Source organism: Haemaphysalis longicornis, unplaced genomic scaffold (genome assembly GCF_048455015.1).
Source record: "Haemaphysalis longicornis isolate Haplotype H1 unplaced genomic scaffold, Haemaphysalis longicornis Haplotype H1 scaffold_2, whole genome shotgun sequence".
NCBI lineage: Eukaryota > Metazoa > Arthropoda > Arachnida > Ixodida > Ixodidae > Haemaphysalis > Haemaphysalis longicornis.
The window spans coordinates 206,104,155-206,119,217 of NW_027526295.1; the positions used below are offsets into that span (position 1 = coordinate 206,104,155).

At 48.3% G+C, this 15,063-nt stretch overlaps 1 protein-coding gene across 1 annotated transcript in view; it reads left to right on the forward strand.

The window, feature by feature from the left end:
- Positions 1-14,193, forward strand: part of Phm (Peptidylglycine-alpha-hydroxylating monooxygenase) — a 30,584-nt gene extending 16,391 nt beyond the window's left edge. The window contains exons 8-10 of the mRNA XM_077699180.1: positions 819-946; positions 8,624-8,673; positions 9,482-14,193. Coding sequence (XP_077555306.1) covers positions 819-946; positions 8,624-8,673; positions 9,482-9,665 — 362 coding nt within the window. The 3' untranslated portion in view covers positions 9,666-14,193. The remainder of the gene's footprint in view (positions 1-818; positions 947-8,623; positions 8,674-9,481) is intronic.
- Positions 14,194-15,063: the final 870 nt, after the last annotated feature.

Genomic DNA, 15,063 nt, shown 5'->3' on the forward strand with positions numbered 1-15,063 from the left:
ACTTCGCTCAAATAAGCTATATAATGAGGAAAAACGGGAATGGCCATGCGACCCACTAGCTCGTTTCCCGCAACAGAATCTATGGTGTCATATGTGCCCAGCTGCACGATTGGCTGAGGCCAGCAAGAGCAAACACAAATTAGGGAGGGCTTGCCATATGAGCTATTTGCGCCTAGATGTAACGCATATTCATTTTCAAGCAGTAAGAATGGTGCGGTAAACAGTGAGAGTTACGAAAATACATGTAAGCATAGAAGTACCGATGCGCACTGCTGTTGGTACTGGGCGCACTATGCTTGTTTTAGCTGCACAGCAGTCCGGCACTTTGGAGTTGTCTTATACGACGCTGGCTGATTGGCGTAAGCGACGTAGCCTTACGTGACCCTGTTTGTCAAGCATACCCCATGTTTCACGAAGCGATTACTTTCTACGGTAAGAAAAACAAGCCAGGTATAAATACAGTTGAAAACAAAGCAACGGCGAACAACGGTCTGTGGCTGAGTATGCTAGCTCCATCTGGGAGGTTTAACGACAAGCAAGGCTGCAGACCTGAATGACACAGTGGAAGTTCGTTTGAATACGCGCCGTTATGACTTCATTGTAGACGTCACCAAAACACACGATTTGGCGGGAAAATCAAAATTTTAACCTGAATTGATTAATTTCTCAGTGAATACGACATCATTTGCTCCTGTACAAGCAGTGGACACTATAAAGCACGAAATCTTTCAAATAAAACAAACTTGTATTTTGTCTGCATGGCCCCTTGGTCTGCAGGGGATGTATTCATTGACCACTGTGTGTTGGTTGTATTGCAGGCAAGGCTGTGACGGGCTACTTGGTGAGGAATGGCAAGTGGATAAACATTGGCAAGCACAACCCGCTCGAGCCTCAGATGTTCTACCCCGCCAAAAAGGGCATCAAGATTGTCAAGGGCGACGTGCTGGTACGTTTTGCGCACGTTTTGCAGGTTTAGTGGTATATGCCGTGAGTAATAATGGCATCAGGTGAGGGCTTCTCCTTGGCACTAGTTGCAAACTGTCAGTACAATTTGTTTTACTGATGCAAATGGTGAAATTCTAAAGCCTGTGGTCTCTTTACCTCGCAGTATGCATAACCCTAGCTTTGCACAAGGCAGGCATTCATGCACACCGCGAGGAACCACCGTGGGTTCGAGCTAGTTGAGCACGCTCACGATACTGAAACGCCGTCGCGCCAACTTAACACCGCCTCTGTTGGGCAGGTGGAGAAAGGGGCGACAAAGGAATATGCCCAGGGTACGGAGGGAAGACATTTATTTTATACTAACATTCTAGCCACATATTTTACAGTCCCAATTACACAATTTACAGCACAGGTACGTACTTCCCGTTAGATGAAAGGGGCGATGGGGCGCCACGCGCAAGTGCGCACGTTTCGTCGGCGCAGAGCCAGTGGGCTCTTCTGTCAGGGCAAATTCCGGGGTGCGCGCACGTTGTTGTGCGCGCGCGCATCGCCGTGCTGGCCGGATCGGCTCGCAGCAGCGAGGGAGACGGGGCCCATTCGCTCACAGGCGCGTACCGCACGGCGTGTTCGTCGAGTGGTAGGTACGGCCTTACTATATGCAAGCGTAGGGACAACAGGAGCAGCCTTAGGCACGGGCCGCAGCCGGAAGGGCTGGTGGGCTTTCGCCGGCGCCACAGAGTGGCAGCCGGCTGGTAAAGAAAGCGTCACATACCTTCGGCCAACGCCTTCGGCGTCCTGGAAGCGTCTCCCCGAACGGACCCCCGCGCAGGACGCGCGTTCGCGTCCTCGGCGAGAGTCGGGTTCGGGCCTCGTTCAAACGGACCAATGAGGTGAGGTTAGCTCCGCTACCAGGGCGGAGCGCCCGCTGCGTGACAGTGTTTTATCGCCGCAACGGTCTCTGCAGGCTTCACCTCACGCAAAAGTTTGAGAGACGGCTCGGCTCTACGCAGTGGCGCCAAGACGAGCCGGAATTTTGGAGGAGAGAGGGGAAAAGCGCCGCGTGATGGCACAAATCCAGTGATCGCGCAATGGCCTGGGCGTCAGGATCCCCACACTCCCCTCTCCTTAAATGCCCTCGCCGGTCTGAAAAGAGTTGACCGGCCATCGCCCAGGCATGCAAAAGACGGCGAAGAGTAGAAAAGAATGCATGCACACGGAGGTCTCAGTCCCCAGCCCATTCAAAAGGTTTACAAGCTCTACCAACACTACCCCATCCAGCACGAATGATACATACAGCAAAACTACACGCGACGCTGAGATACATAATACATGGTAACCGGTTCCACATGCATACACATAATGAAGCTATTGATATATACAATGATTACAGGGATCGCGAAACTATAGTAAGAACAATAATGGTAATAATATATGCATGCAGTGCGATACTATGCTACAATGCTACATAGGGTTACAAAAAGAGCACACACTACGACTATAAAGAATCAGGGCAAAAGAGAAGACACAAGCATGCTAGAAACTACGCTGAGCTACGAAAATAATATTTCTACAAATTCAGGAGGCGCGGATCTGCGGGGCTTGTGCAAAGTTCCGCGGTTGGGAGCACGAAAGTTTTTTAGGGGGAACGTCCGTTGTGGTCAATCAAGAAAAGGAAGATGGTGGGCACCAGTGCCGGAACGACCTCACCGTAGCGTCGAGACAGCAGCTCCGTGAAGGGGGGGGGGGGTACCAGCCAGGAGGAAATGCGGCTTGAGCAGCCAGCCGGCAGGTATGATGACCGCGAGGGCGCTGCTCAGGTGTAGACCTCGCGTGGCACCCGATGAGAGCCCCGCCAAAGAGCGATGACCCGTCGCTGGCGGTGGCTGCCGCCCAGAGCGAGCGAGGCAGCTGCCTGACGACAGCCGTGGTGCCGATGACGCATGGTGCAGTTCCGACGACACTACCATATTGTCCGCATCTGGAGAAGGCACCTATGCCGCAACGCGCAACTGGCCGCCAGTCCCGCCCTCATCGGTGCAGGGCAGCCCGGCCACGTTCGCCCGCTGAAGGCGGCGCGCAGGGGGTACATGCCGTTGACCCCCGAGTCAGCACAGCTGTTAATGGCCCGGTCAAGTTCACTCTGCGGAAAACCCCCTCCTCATCCGTCGGTGTCTATGCACACGGACCCTTCACCACACTGACGAGGCACCACGTGACCGCGGGCGCACGGGATGAAGCAGACACCACTCACGAATGCACCGTTGGGTTCGCTGAAGCCGGCAGAGGCACACACCAAACGCACTCACGAACATCCTATGCGCGTTACAGCGTTCGTGCCACCGGGGCCAAGTTCCTTCGCCACAACGCGGTGCACCCCACTCGTAGCGTACGCCCGGCCCGCGTTTTCCAGGAAAACACAACCTCCCGTTGGCATTGAGTATATGGTCCCCCAAAGTCTGGCCTGCTCTCCCAACCGCACACAGTTCACGCAACGGCCTCCAGTACGCGCTGCTCGCCCCGAACACCGGGGCCGTGGACGGCCGAAATCGGACACTTTCAAAAACAAGCCCATTACTTCTCGAACCCCGCGCGCGAGGAGCAGGGGATGTCCTCGAAGACCGACCGAGCTTCCACCCTCTCACCCTCGCTCTCCAGCCAACACCGTACGCCCCGAAAGAAGCAACTCCAAAAGAATGCTAGCCTTTCTCGCCACGTAGAAGTAAATAAAAAAGAACCATAGTACATAGTTCGTCCTACATGCACAGACTAAGGAGGGTTCCTGTACCCAAACAAATAAAGTTAAAGCACTGGAAAAAGAAAACACTACATCGTGCACCGACAACACACACACACATAAAAAAGAAAACAACCCTAACGCCTTCAACGAGGCTAACACACGAACCGTACCGAACCCAGAAACTAAGCCAACAAAATGGGTTCATGCTACATCACGCGGTACAACGCTCAAAATACTAAGCGGAACACTTCCTCACCCTGTGCATTAAACTAGTGCTCTAAACAATAACAAAACAAATTAGGACAAGATACATTACGTGCAGTCATCAACGCCCAAATGGGGACACACTAATACAGACAGTGCCACGTAACATGCACGCTCTTACAAACCGAGTAAAAAGAGAGAACATGCGCTTACAGCTTTGCTGGAGGGGAGTGACAACTGACCACACAGATTGGGCTGGGGCGGCCGGGGCGGCCGCGCTGACTGAGACTGAGAGAAGTGAAGTCAGCACGGGGGCGAAAGCGCCTGCCGTTTAGTGTGCTATGATCACTGAGGTGACCTCTTCCTGAGATTGTACCGATGAGCCGGCCGAGAGCAGCCTGGATCAGCGGGGATGCCTCGTTATCACCGCGCAGAGCCACTGTGCTCTAGCGCCAAATGGTCAGCCCGTGACACCACTTAAGTAAAGCTCTGCTTGCTTCTGGGCAAAGGTCCCTTCAAGTCGCAAGCGACTACCTGCCAAGGACGCATACTGTCAAATGGCTTCACAATTCCAGGCGGCTTTCCACCGTGCGCCCTCGCCGTTTGACAGACATGGCAGGATCGGCAACAGCGAAAATGTCTCGCCTCGTCCCGGGCCAGGTCACGGAGCGACTCAGTTTACCAAAACTTTGGAGCCGCCTAAATGCCCGGCGAATGGTTCGTCATGAGCTTAGCGCAGCAGTGCGCAACTCAGACTTAGGGGGTTACCACATTGAATGGTTCAATTGCCTCATCATCGGTGGCTACGTAGTTAAGCACGAGTCCTTCACCGTCCAGCAGAAATGAGTTCCCCGGGGCGTCGGCGACACACGCTGACTTCAGCCCCCCCCTCCCGCGCCTGCTACAAGACAAGTAGCATCTCGGCGCACGCCCGCAGCAGTACAAGCTACGTCTCGGCGTCTAAAAAAAAATAAAACTAAAAAAAATGTCTCCCAGAGACCGTCGCACATCCGTCGACAAAAACGGGTCATTCTGCTGGCCGGCTACTAGCTCTTTTCGGCTCAATACAACCGCCTTGCAACGGGCATCGCTTCCCCCTCCTGATTTTACAGCCGAGGCCCGTCCGCTTTCCGGCGGCATGGAGTTCGCGAAAAGCGCCTGCCCCTCTCTGCGGGGTGTCCGCGCGCTCTTTCTCAACTCTGGGCCCTCTTCCTCTACTGAACGGCTGTCAATTTTGCCTCCTTTACTGGCACACGCTTTTGCGCCGCCGGCTAAAGTCACACTTGGACAATGAATCTCGATATATTACGAAGCACGAGATAGCGCGTCAACTACCACGTTCGTGCTCTACTCTCAGGGGACGGCAACAAGCATATATCTCGCGTGCACTACTCCGAGTCGCGGCTGTGGCCTTTCTCCCGGAATACGTATACCGCCGCTCCAGTGGGGCGTGGTTGAACCGTCGCACTGCCCCGTGGGGCTGCGTTAACGAGGGGAGCACGCACACTCGCGTACGGAGGGGCAGTCGCCTCGTCCCCGTAGCAGCTACCGATAGCGGATAAGCATTAAGACTGATTCCGGTTGCGTACTCAGCTTAATTAGCGGCCAAAGGCTAATGAGCCAATGGCCCCACGTTGGGCGCCAGTTTGTGGTCTCTTTACCTCGCAGTATGCATAACCCTAGCTTTGCACAAGGCAGGCATTCATGCACACCGCGAGGAACCACCGTGGGTTCGAGCTAGTTGAGCACGCTCACGATACTGAAACGCCGTCGCGCCAACTTAACACCGCCTCTGTTGGGCAGGTGGAGAAAGGGGCGACAAAGGAATATGCCCAGGGTACGGAGGGAAGACATTTATTTTATACTAACATTCTAGCCACATATTTTACAGTCCCAATTACACAATTTACAGCACAGGTACGTACTTCCCGTTAGATGAAAGGGGCGATGGGGCGCCACGCGCAAGTGCGCACGTTTCGTCGGCGCAGAGCCAGTGGGCTCTTCTGTCAGGGCAAATTCCGGGGTGCGCGCACGTTGTTGTGCGCGCGCGCATCGCCGTGCTGGCCGGATCGGCTCGCAGCAGCGAGGGAGACGGGGCCCATTCGCTCACAGGCGCGTACCGCACGGCGTGTTCGTCGAGTGGTAGGTACGGCCTTACTATATGCAAGCGTAGGGACAACAGGAGCAGCCTTAGGCACGGGCCGCAGCCGGAAGGGCTGGTGGGCTTTCGCCGGCGCCACAGAGTGGCAGCCGGCTGGTAAAGAAAGCGTCACATACCTTCGGCCAACGCCTTCGGCGTCCTGGAAGCGTCTCCCCGAACGGACCCCCGCGCAGGACGCGCGTTCGCGTCCTCGGCGAGAGTCGGGTTCGGGCCTCGTTCAAACGGACCAATGAGGTGAGGTTAGCTCCGCTACCAGGGCGGAGCGCCCGCTGCGTGACAGTGTTTTATCGCCGCAACGGTCTCTGCAGGCTTCACCTCACGCAAAAGTTTGAGAGACGGCTCGGCTCTACGCAGTGGCGCCAAGACGAGCCGGAATTTTGGAGGAGAGAGGGGAAAAGCGCCGCGTGATGGCACAAATCCAGTGATCGCGCAATGGCCTGGGCGTCAGGATCCCCACAAGCCCCAACCACATAGAGCGATTTTGCGAGCGACTTGGGGCGCGACGCGACTAGCGACGAACTACTTTTCGCCGCGCACCAAGTCGCTCATCGAATCGCTCGGTTCTGGGTCACCAGAAACAGTCGCTCGCCTCCCGGAAGTGGCCTCAGCGACTAGCCAATAGGAGAGCCCCTACGTAAGCACGCAACCTCCGGTTTAAAGAGAACGGGGGGAAGATTTTGCAAATCCACGCAGACAACGTTTGCGGTGCAGCAGCAAAGAAAGCTTTGCGTGGCAAAGCTTGAGTACACGCTGAAGCAGAAGCAAGAAGGCTCCCGCTCACACTGGGTGAGACCCGTGTGGGAAAAACGACGTCAAGAAAGTGAATTCTTCACGGCGTTCATGTTGGAGCCGAGAAACGAGGCGCAGAAGGAAAAGCGTGCGCTATCGCTAACCCAAACCAGTTTTAGAGATGCAATGAAGTGCAAAAAGCAAGGTAGAAAGGCGTAATACTTTTTAGTCATGCTTTTTATGACAAATGAACAAAAAAAAATGTTTGCAAGCATCCAGCGTACCAAGCGCGTTACTATGCGCAGTGCGGAAACATTGAAATCGCCATCCTCAGTCGCATGCTCAGTCGCTCGAGCCGTCGCTGTCATGTGGTTGCCTCGGCGAGCGACTTCGGTTCGGCGACTGCGGATCCTAGTCGCGTCGCTCGTCGCGTCGCTGGAAAAATCGCTCCATGTGGTTAGCGCTTAACGTTACACAGAAAGTCGACCTTTGCAAATTCAGGACTCTGGCCTTCAGTAGAATGAATTAAAAAGCAAGCAACTTGCCTGTTCCCACTCCTTTAGTGGAATTTGATGCTTTTCAGAATTGTAAAAAGCTGGGTCAGCAAAGGGGAGAAAAATACAGTGAGGTTAGAATCAACTGCATCCCTCACAGCAGTGTGCCTGGGATAGGAGCAACGTACCATTTGTCTGCTCAATGTTGCGAGTGAACCTGTGCCTGTGGAGTGTCTAATATTGTAACATTTTGTATAAAACTTTTTTTTTTATTCTTCAGAGGCACGACCCACTCAGCAGTGTTTTGTCAACATTGCTGCAAATTACAGGGTGACATATGCATATGCAGGGATTAGTAGTGTACTGAGGGCAACACACTTGTCTATAACACAGGTTTCGTACTTATAGCCTTATCTTGCCTCGGCCGAAGAGCATTTGAAGAAAACTATTGTGTCATTCTTAAGTCTTAACCATATATTTTGACCTCAACGTTTTTTGTGACAAGTTTGAGTCCGCAGTTTTGAGGGGTAACTGGTTGAAGTTGAACTCAGTGTTATAGACAAGGGTGCTGCGCACTGTACCAATTCATAATGCTGTGCGGTGCCCCCCCTTTTTTTTTGACAGCATCACGTGCAAGCTGCATAACCATGTGTCTGAACTCTGTTGCTTTCTTTTAAACCACACCCAAATGAGCGCTGTTTTTTACTACGTATATCTTTTTGTCTTGATGAGTGATTTTGTCCATGTTGTTACACTATTGGTGCCGATGCAGTTGTGCGATATTTAGCCCTGTAATGCCCAAACAATGAAACAGTAGATTAGATAAAATTTCTAATGCTTTATTACATTATAATTTGTGACTCAAACAGTAAAGAAATGCGAAGAAAATTTTTTTTATTCCAGGGTTATAAATTACGTAATGTATCATAAACGTATAAATGTAGGTATATAATGTAGCATATACCCATTTACATGTAGGTGAATGTATACCTACATATAGAGTAGTTATACAATGTATATCGTATACCCCGCAAAAAAAGTGCATCATACACCCATTGAAAGCAGGTGTAGACCCGCCGGGCGCGCTTACGATGGAGGAATACACCTTTAAAATTGTAGTGGGGACTCCATGCGGCCAGTTATCGAGCTATAGTCTTTTGAAAAATGCTTAGGAGGTATCAGAAATGATACAGCGGGCATTTCTTGGCGGCCGAAAAGCCCAAGTGCAAGCAAAAAAATCCGAAACGTGACGTATTTTATACGATACGTTGGGCATTACAGGGTTAGTTATGAAATTCCTTTACTTGGTGCCTGAGACGTGTGATACGCAACTTGGCTCGTGTTTTTTAACAGGCTGCCCGTTGCACAATGTACAACTTCAGGAACAGGGACACCTACGTTGGGTAAGTGGCCGAGAAGAGTTTTGTTGAAAAAAAAAAAAAAAATCTGAACCACTTTGATTGAGATTGGTTGTATCCAAAAATAGCAAGTTAAAAATTGAGAGAATGGTATGTCTTATTCAGGACAACTCCAAATTGTTCCATTTTGTAAACGTATAATTCGGAGTTAGGACCTGAATAGCACAGTTTGGGAGATGTGAAATGCCAGCTTTCCTTTTGCGAGTCTCGTGAACTGCGACATTCATCGAGTTAACTTGCTTATCAGGACACTTCAGGTACTGTAAAGACAATTAAACCAAACTTTGAGGTTCGCTAGATTGCCATGTTAGGGTAGTGCACTTTTAGCACATCTGTTTTTAATTAACTGCAGTATAGCATACATTGCATGATGTATCCAGTATAAAAGGTATAATGTATTTTGAGAGACATTCAATATACAGTAGAACCTCATTGATATGTTAAAAAAAACAATGCGAGGGAGAAACCTACTAGTATCCGGGAAAACGCACTATCCTGGCAGAAACGCACTATGGGGCATTTTTAGTGTTCACAATTGAGAGAGTAGTAACTGGGAAATTGTATGAACCGGGAACGTATCGATGGGGTTCTGCTGTATTTGGAGCAAAACATGGTGTTCAGAAATGTAGTCAGGACGAAACATTACATACAGTTGAGTCTTCTATTCATGATGGTTATGCATATCGCGCCTGCAAAACGTTCTGGTTATGGTCTGCTTGCTAGATTTCCAGGCGTGGCTATCCCTCCACTGTGGAAAGCATGTTGTCCTTCTCCCGTTTCCTCTTTCGTACAGTGCCACCGGAGATGACGAAATGTGCAACTTCTACATGATGTACTACGTGGACGGGGACCAGATCCTCAACTACAAGGACTGCTTCTCATATGGGCCTCCCGTCTACTACTGGCAACGCGACCCGCTTCTCTCCTCCTCGCTTACTGCTGAGATAGACCGGGACGCGAGCAGCCTGGACGACTAACTTCATCGCGGATGTAGGCCGCTGGCATAAGATGCCACCTGCTCTGCGCAAGTAGCCTTGTTGATGACACGAGTTCTCCTCCTCATTCATCTAAAGGAATCCTTCTGTGTATGCTGTCGCTCCTTTCCCTGGTCACTTGTTGCTGTGACGCATTACTCATGCTGGCAGATAAGAAATGGCCAGTCTCAACTTTGACGATGAACCTGAGTGCTGGGACTGTCGTGTGGAGTAGCTGCTGCTTGGACGATGTGGAGCGTTTGATTTGCTTTTGACTTCCTGAGTGGTGGTAGAGAAATGATCCTGTGACATGGGCTTCCGGGTGTTTTATTGTAAGATTGAGGCTGGACAACCTTCTTGATGAAAACCTGGTAGCCTTCATCTACTTGGCTGTTCCTTTAGTTTGAAACAAAGAGAAAGGCTTCTACAAATCGTGTGAGCAGTGGACCGCAGAAGTTGAGGAAACTTTTCAGGCCCTGTTAGGCCAAGGCAAGTTTGTCGTTGTTAGGAAAAGAAACAAGCTCGCACCGTAGCACAAATTGATCACCTGTAATGGTCATAACTGGCTAGCCGGGAGTGAAGACCGAGGCAGAGGGAGGAAAAATCTGAAGCTAACTTGGAGCTAGAGTGTGAATCGAAGGCAGTTCGTGATGCTCCAGAACTGCATGCTGATGGGAGTTGATTTCTCTTGACTTGGGCTTGGTGTTTCAGACAAGACTGCGTGCACACCTGGCTGATGGCTGCATTTTGGCCCCAGAATGTGAACAATGTATCATACAACTGGGCTGGGTTTTTGAGCAGTCTATTTATTTTGCTGGCTGTCTGTCAGGATGTGACGTTATTTATTAACGGTGCCCCTCACTGGCCAACCAGAAGCTCACAGCGTTACGAACATGTGAAGCTTGTGGGAGCAGTTATTGTCTACTGGATAGCAAACTGGATTAGGGTGGTTCATTGCAGTGCAGTAAACTGAATAAGGGATCAGTTTTTATCTCTTAAGCTGCAATGTGTAGATGGCTAACCAATTTGTTCTTTTTTCCAAGGAACTGCAGCTCATTGTGTAAGCTTGTGCTACCTACCCTGTGATTGTGTACCGCGTAATGTAGGCATGCATTACTGGTTGCAGGAAAGCCTGTTATGTGCAGAGCATATATTTCTGCAGCAGTGTGTTGGCCTTAGTGCTTTCCCGTCCCAGCCGATTTTTCGCTGCACAGCTGACAATGCTTTGCTGGCGATTGGCAAAACAGCGCACTTCACACGCACAACTAACAAACCACCAATTTTGCTTTGTGAGCCTGTGTTGAAAGGGCACGTGGGAACAAAAAGTGCACTGACGCACACGAAAAAAAAAAAAGCACGTGGTCTTTGGAACAGGTTTGCAGAACAAAAAGAGCTGTTGGTTGCACTTCTGGTGTGTGTTACACCTGTGCCGTTATATATTTGTTGTTTTCAAAACATTTAGCGGTGCATTCATGAATCACTGTGAATTATATGAATTAACGTCAAAGTAACCTCTCCAACATCTTCGTTTTCTTCCTTTTCTAGTCGTCAACTCACTCATTGTGTGCAGCTGTGGTTACCGTTTAGTTGGCTCAGGCTGTACGAGTATTCTTTAATCGAAAGAATATCAGATGTTTGCCTGAAAAGATGTGGATTTTGTTCGACTGCCTGGCTTGACAGGGCTGGGTGAACTATTTTCTGCGACTGTGCGGGCATGTGGAAGTGGAACTGTCCCGCTCAACACTCAAGTTTACTTGGCCTAGTGCTGATTGTATACACTTCGTGGAAGTAGTTACAATTCCACTCCTGAAGGCATTCTTATGTTTTTGCGGTATAAAATTACTCCAGAAAGTGTTTTGTGGAGACAAATTCTTTTTTTTTTTTTGACAGGTAAATATGCCTGTAGCTGCAGATATAATACAGCTGCTGACAGGCTGGTATTTATTTTTTGATCGGAATGTTTTGTCTGTACAAATGGCAGTCATGCTGTGCATGAGACATTTGCATATTGTTTTATAATTTTGAACCAGATACTATTTGTTTAAATGTAAGGATGACAAGACATTATGCAGCAGTGGCAAGTTAGTGCGAAGTGTCAGAATATAAAAAGTACCAGTCTGATGCAGGATTGGTAGTCCGCCCATTGACCTAAATGTGTTTGTTTGCATTTATTGCATAGCTTGCAGACAAAATGTTCCACAACGGTTGATTCATATTCTTCAGTGTTAAATTATTTCAGTACCAATCTGGCATGGCAGGACTTGCACTTTTTTGTCATTCGAGAACAACTAACATTCTCTACCTCAGTGGAGTTGGCATGTTTTGGAGAACGGCATGTGTGGGTTAGTGCACTACGCTGGCACCCTGGTATTAACTGTAAAGCTTTGCTGATATTAAATTTCTTCTAATTTCCTCTGAAGTTCTGAATTTCAGTTGCAGTGCAATTGTAGTTGAAAATTTCAAAAATATATTCAAAGGCTAGTCGCGAAAGTGTTGGGGAACAAAAGGAGCACTTTTTATCGTGCTCAGGGTAGCCTTTCATCTTTGTGATAATTGAAGGCTGGCACTGGCAGCTTTCTTCCTAAATAGTTTTCTCTAGAATTTACATCGCAAAGCCCTATTCAGAATTATATAACTTAAATGCCGCCTTGTGTGCACCACTTAATCAAAGTGGTCATGTAATGGAGCATTGCTAAGTCTTTGTGAGAAGAGAAAAAGGCATTGATAGCAGAGGAGGTGGGACCATAGAGACGAAAGCGAACAAACTACAATCATGTTCATGCACTTTGTTCTGTAAATGAGCAGTAAAAAGCTATGCTGTAAAACAGTGGTTTAGCACAATTGTGTGCTGTTTCGGTGATTCAGTGTTTCAGCTTTGCGGTGTACCATATATGTGGTTGATAGACAAAAAAATGCTTGAGAAAGCCTTGCTGAAAAATGAGATGTCCACAATGACTGCTTTTCTGCATAACGAACAGGACAGCAAAGAAAAAAAAAAGTAGTACCAAGCACTGACAAAGTAGTAAAAACATTAACAGCACGAAATATATTTGTAGAGAGATAGGGTACTTGCCCAAGCAGATTCTGTAGAGCTGACTTCAAAACATTTATTGTTGCGATAATTATAACGCTGTGGGTGTCTGCTCCGCAGATTTTAAATTAGGCAATATCACACTGTGTTCAGTTTTTGCTCTGTCAGTGCTTAGCTCGTAATTATTTATTCTGCCTCATGTGCTGTCGCAGTTATGCTGTTCACTTTGCCAATTTGCCCAAATTTACCACCAGCTGCTTTCTCATGTTCGCCGGAATCGGTGTTGCACATTCCGAGTGTGATTTTACATGGCAGTTCCAGGAAAGGGTCGTTTAGACACACACAGTTGTGCTTTCACCATCTGTTTGTGGCATGTACATTCCAAAAAAACCCCGGTTACGCGACCATATTATATCGTGAATGTTGTCACTGTGTTCCCTTTTCCCCACTGGTGTTTTTGACGTCACATTTGTGACAAGTAATCACTTGTACGTGTGTCGACATCCTGAATCTAACAATCAACCTGTGATGCAGAGATATTTGTGTGAAGTGCTGTCTACGGTACTTCTGCACGAAAAACTGTGTGATGATGAAGCTTGGTGATGAAGCGAAGTATCTTCAACATTCCTGTTCAGGTACTTAGCAATGCGCATCTGTTGCAGTATGCTGTGTACCGCTTTCTCCTCGCTGAACAAAAGTGCTGCTGTCACGCACTTAACCTATCACGTGGTATGATATGCGATTGTTTGATAATGAAACGAAGCCTCTACAGTCTAGGAAAACCGGTGTCAGTTTGTGATGGCATCACAGATGTTAGTCTAAGCGTACATCTGTTTCAGCCTGTTTGTGTGAAATACCGCATGCGTGTAGAGGTTTGCGTACTTAAAAGTAGGGGTGTTCGAACAGGGAAATTTTCTGTGTGAATATGAATGCTGCTCAAAAAATACTGGCTTCGGGTGCCGAATACTTTTTACTCAATACTTATTCTCACATTTCCCAGAACACGCAGCGCCATTTACAAGTGTAGGTACTCTCTATCTCTGGCCACATTATGTGTGTATGGGAAGAAAACTAGAACATGCTTGTATGCACGTTTCCACGCTTGCAATTTTGTTACATTAACATGATGCATTCTTGGGTTCTGGATTTAGGTGCAACAGCATGTCTAGCAAGCTTGAATATTTGTAGTATGCCCCAAAATTCAGCCAGAACCAAATGTTAAATTATGAGATTTAGAGGAACTTCGAGCAATTTGAGTCGAGTGACCTATTCAATTTGTATTTGAAATTTCAAATATTCGTACACCCCTACTTACGAGTGGTTCAAGAACCTGCAGCAGTGCGAGCAAAAGCGGTGTTGATTGTTGGCACACTCATAACAATGTTGAGGAAAATCCCCATTGCCTCTGGCAAATGATCTTTCGTGTCAATGTGTCTACTTTAATGTCGTACTCTGTGTATATGCCGATTCGCACTTCTAATAAATTAAATTGCAATTGGGCCTGTGTTGTGATTTTGCACTTGCGGGGAGGTAAAAAAGAAGGGAAACGAAATGGCAGACAGCTGCAAAGATGTTGCTAAAGTTTAGGGGTACCGCTACAGTGAAGAAAAAAGGCCAGCGATGTGCAATAGAGTAAGCGTAATCTTGTTTCGTTTACTGTGCGATAGGCAGCAATACAATCCAGATGTAGGGAAGTCCATGGGGGGCATGTTTCTGCTAGGAACTAAGCCTCGTTTAGGGTGGCATACTGTGTGGCCATATGACTCTTCAATGTTGTCCAGTTTGCCACAAGCGCAGGCGTTTTTGTTGAGAGCCCCACGAGCAACACTCGAGCGTTTTCAAACGTTCGAGACCCTGTCAAGTCTGATTTTAAAAATCTGGCAGCAAATTTGAGTCAAGTGAAATTTTGGGAAAACCGAAAAAGCTCATTCACAGGTCATGCAGTAACTGAAGCACACTCGCAAAGTTTTCAACGATATCCGAGTGAATACTAATTTAAATACATTAAACATTTCTATGTGGACTCGAGAGCTTGTCTGTCCATCTTGTAGATCGACAGACGAGTTTCCGTGGGACACACCACTGAATATAAACCCCAGACCTTTTATATTTTCATATAAGACAACCTATATTGCCCTATATAGATAATAGATACTGATAATGATATAGACAGACAACCTACATAGATAATGGCAGCTTACCATTGTCACTGAAGAAGAAAGTGTATGACAGCTGCATCTTACCAGTACTCACCTACAGGGCAGAAACTTGGAGGCTCACTAAGAGGGCTCAACTTAAATTGACGACGACTCGGCAGGCAATGGAACGGAAGATGATAGGTGTAACATTAAGGAACAAGAAGTCAGGTTC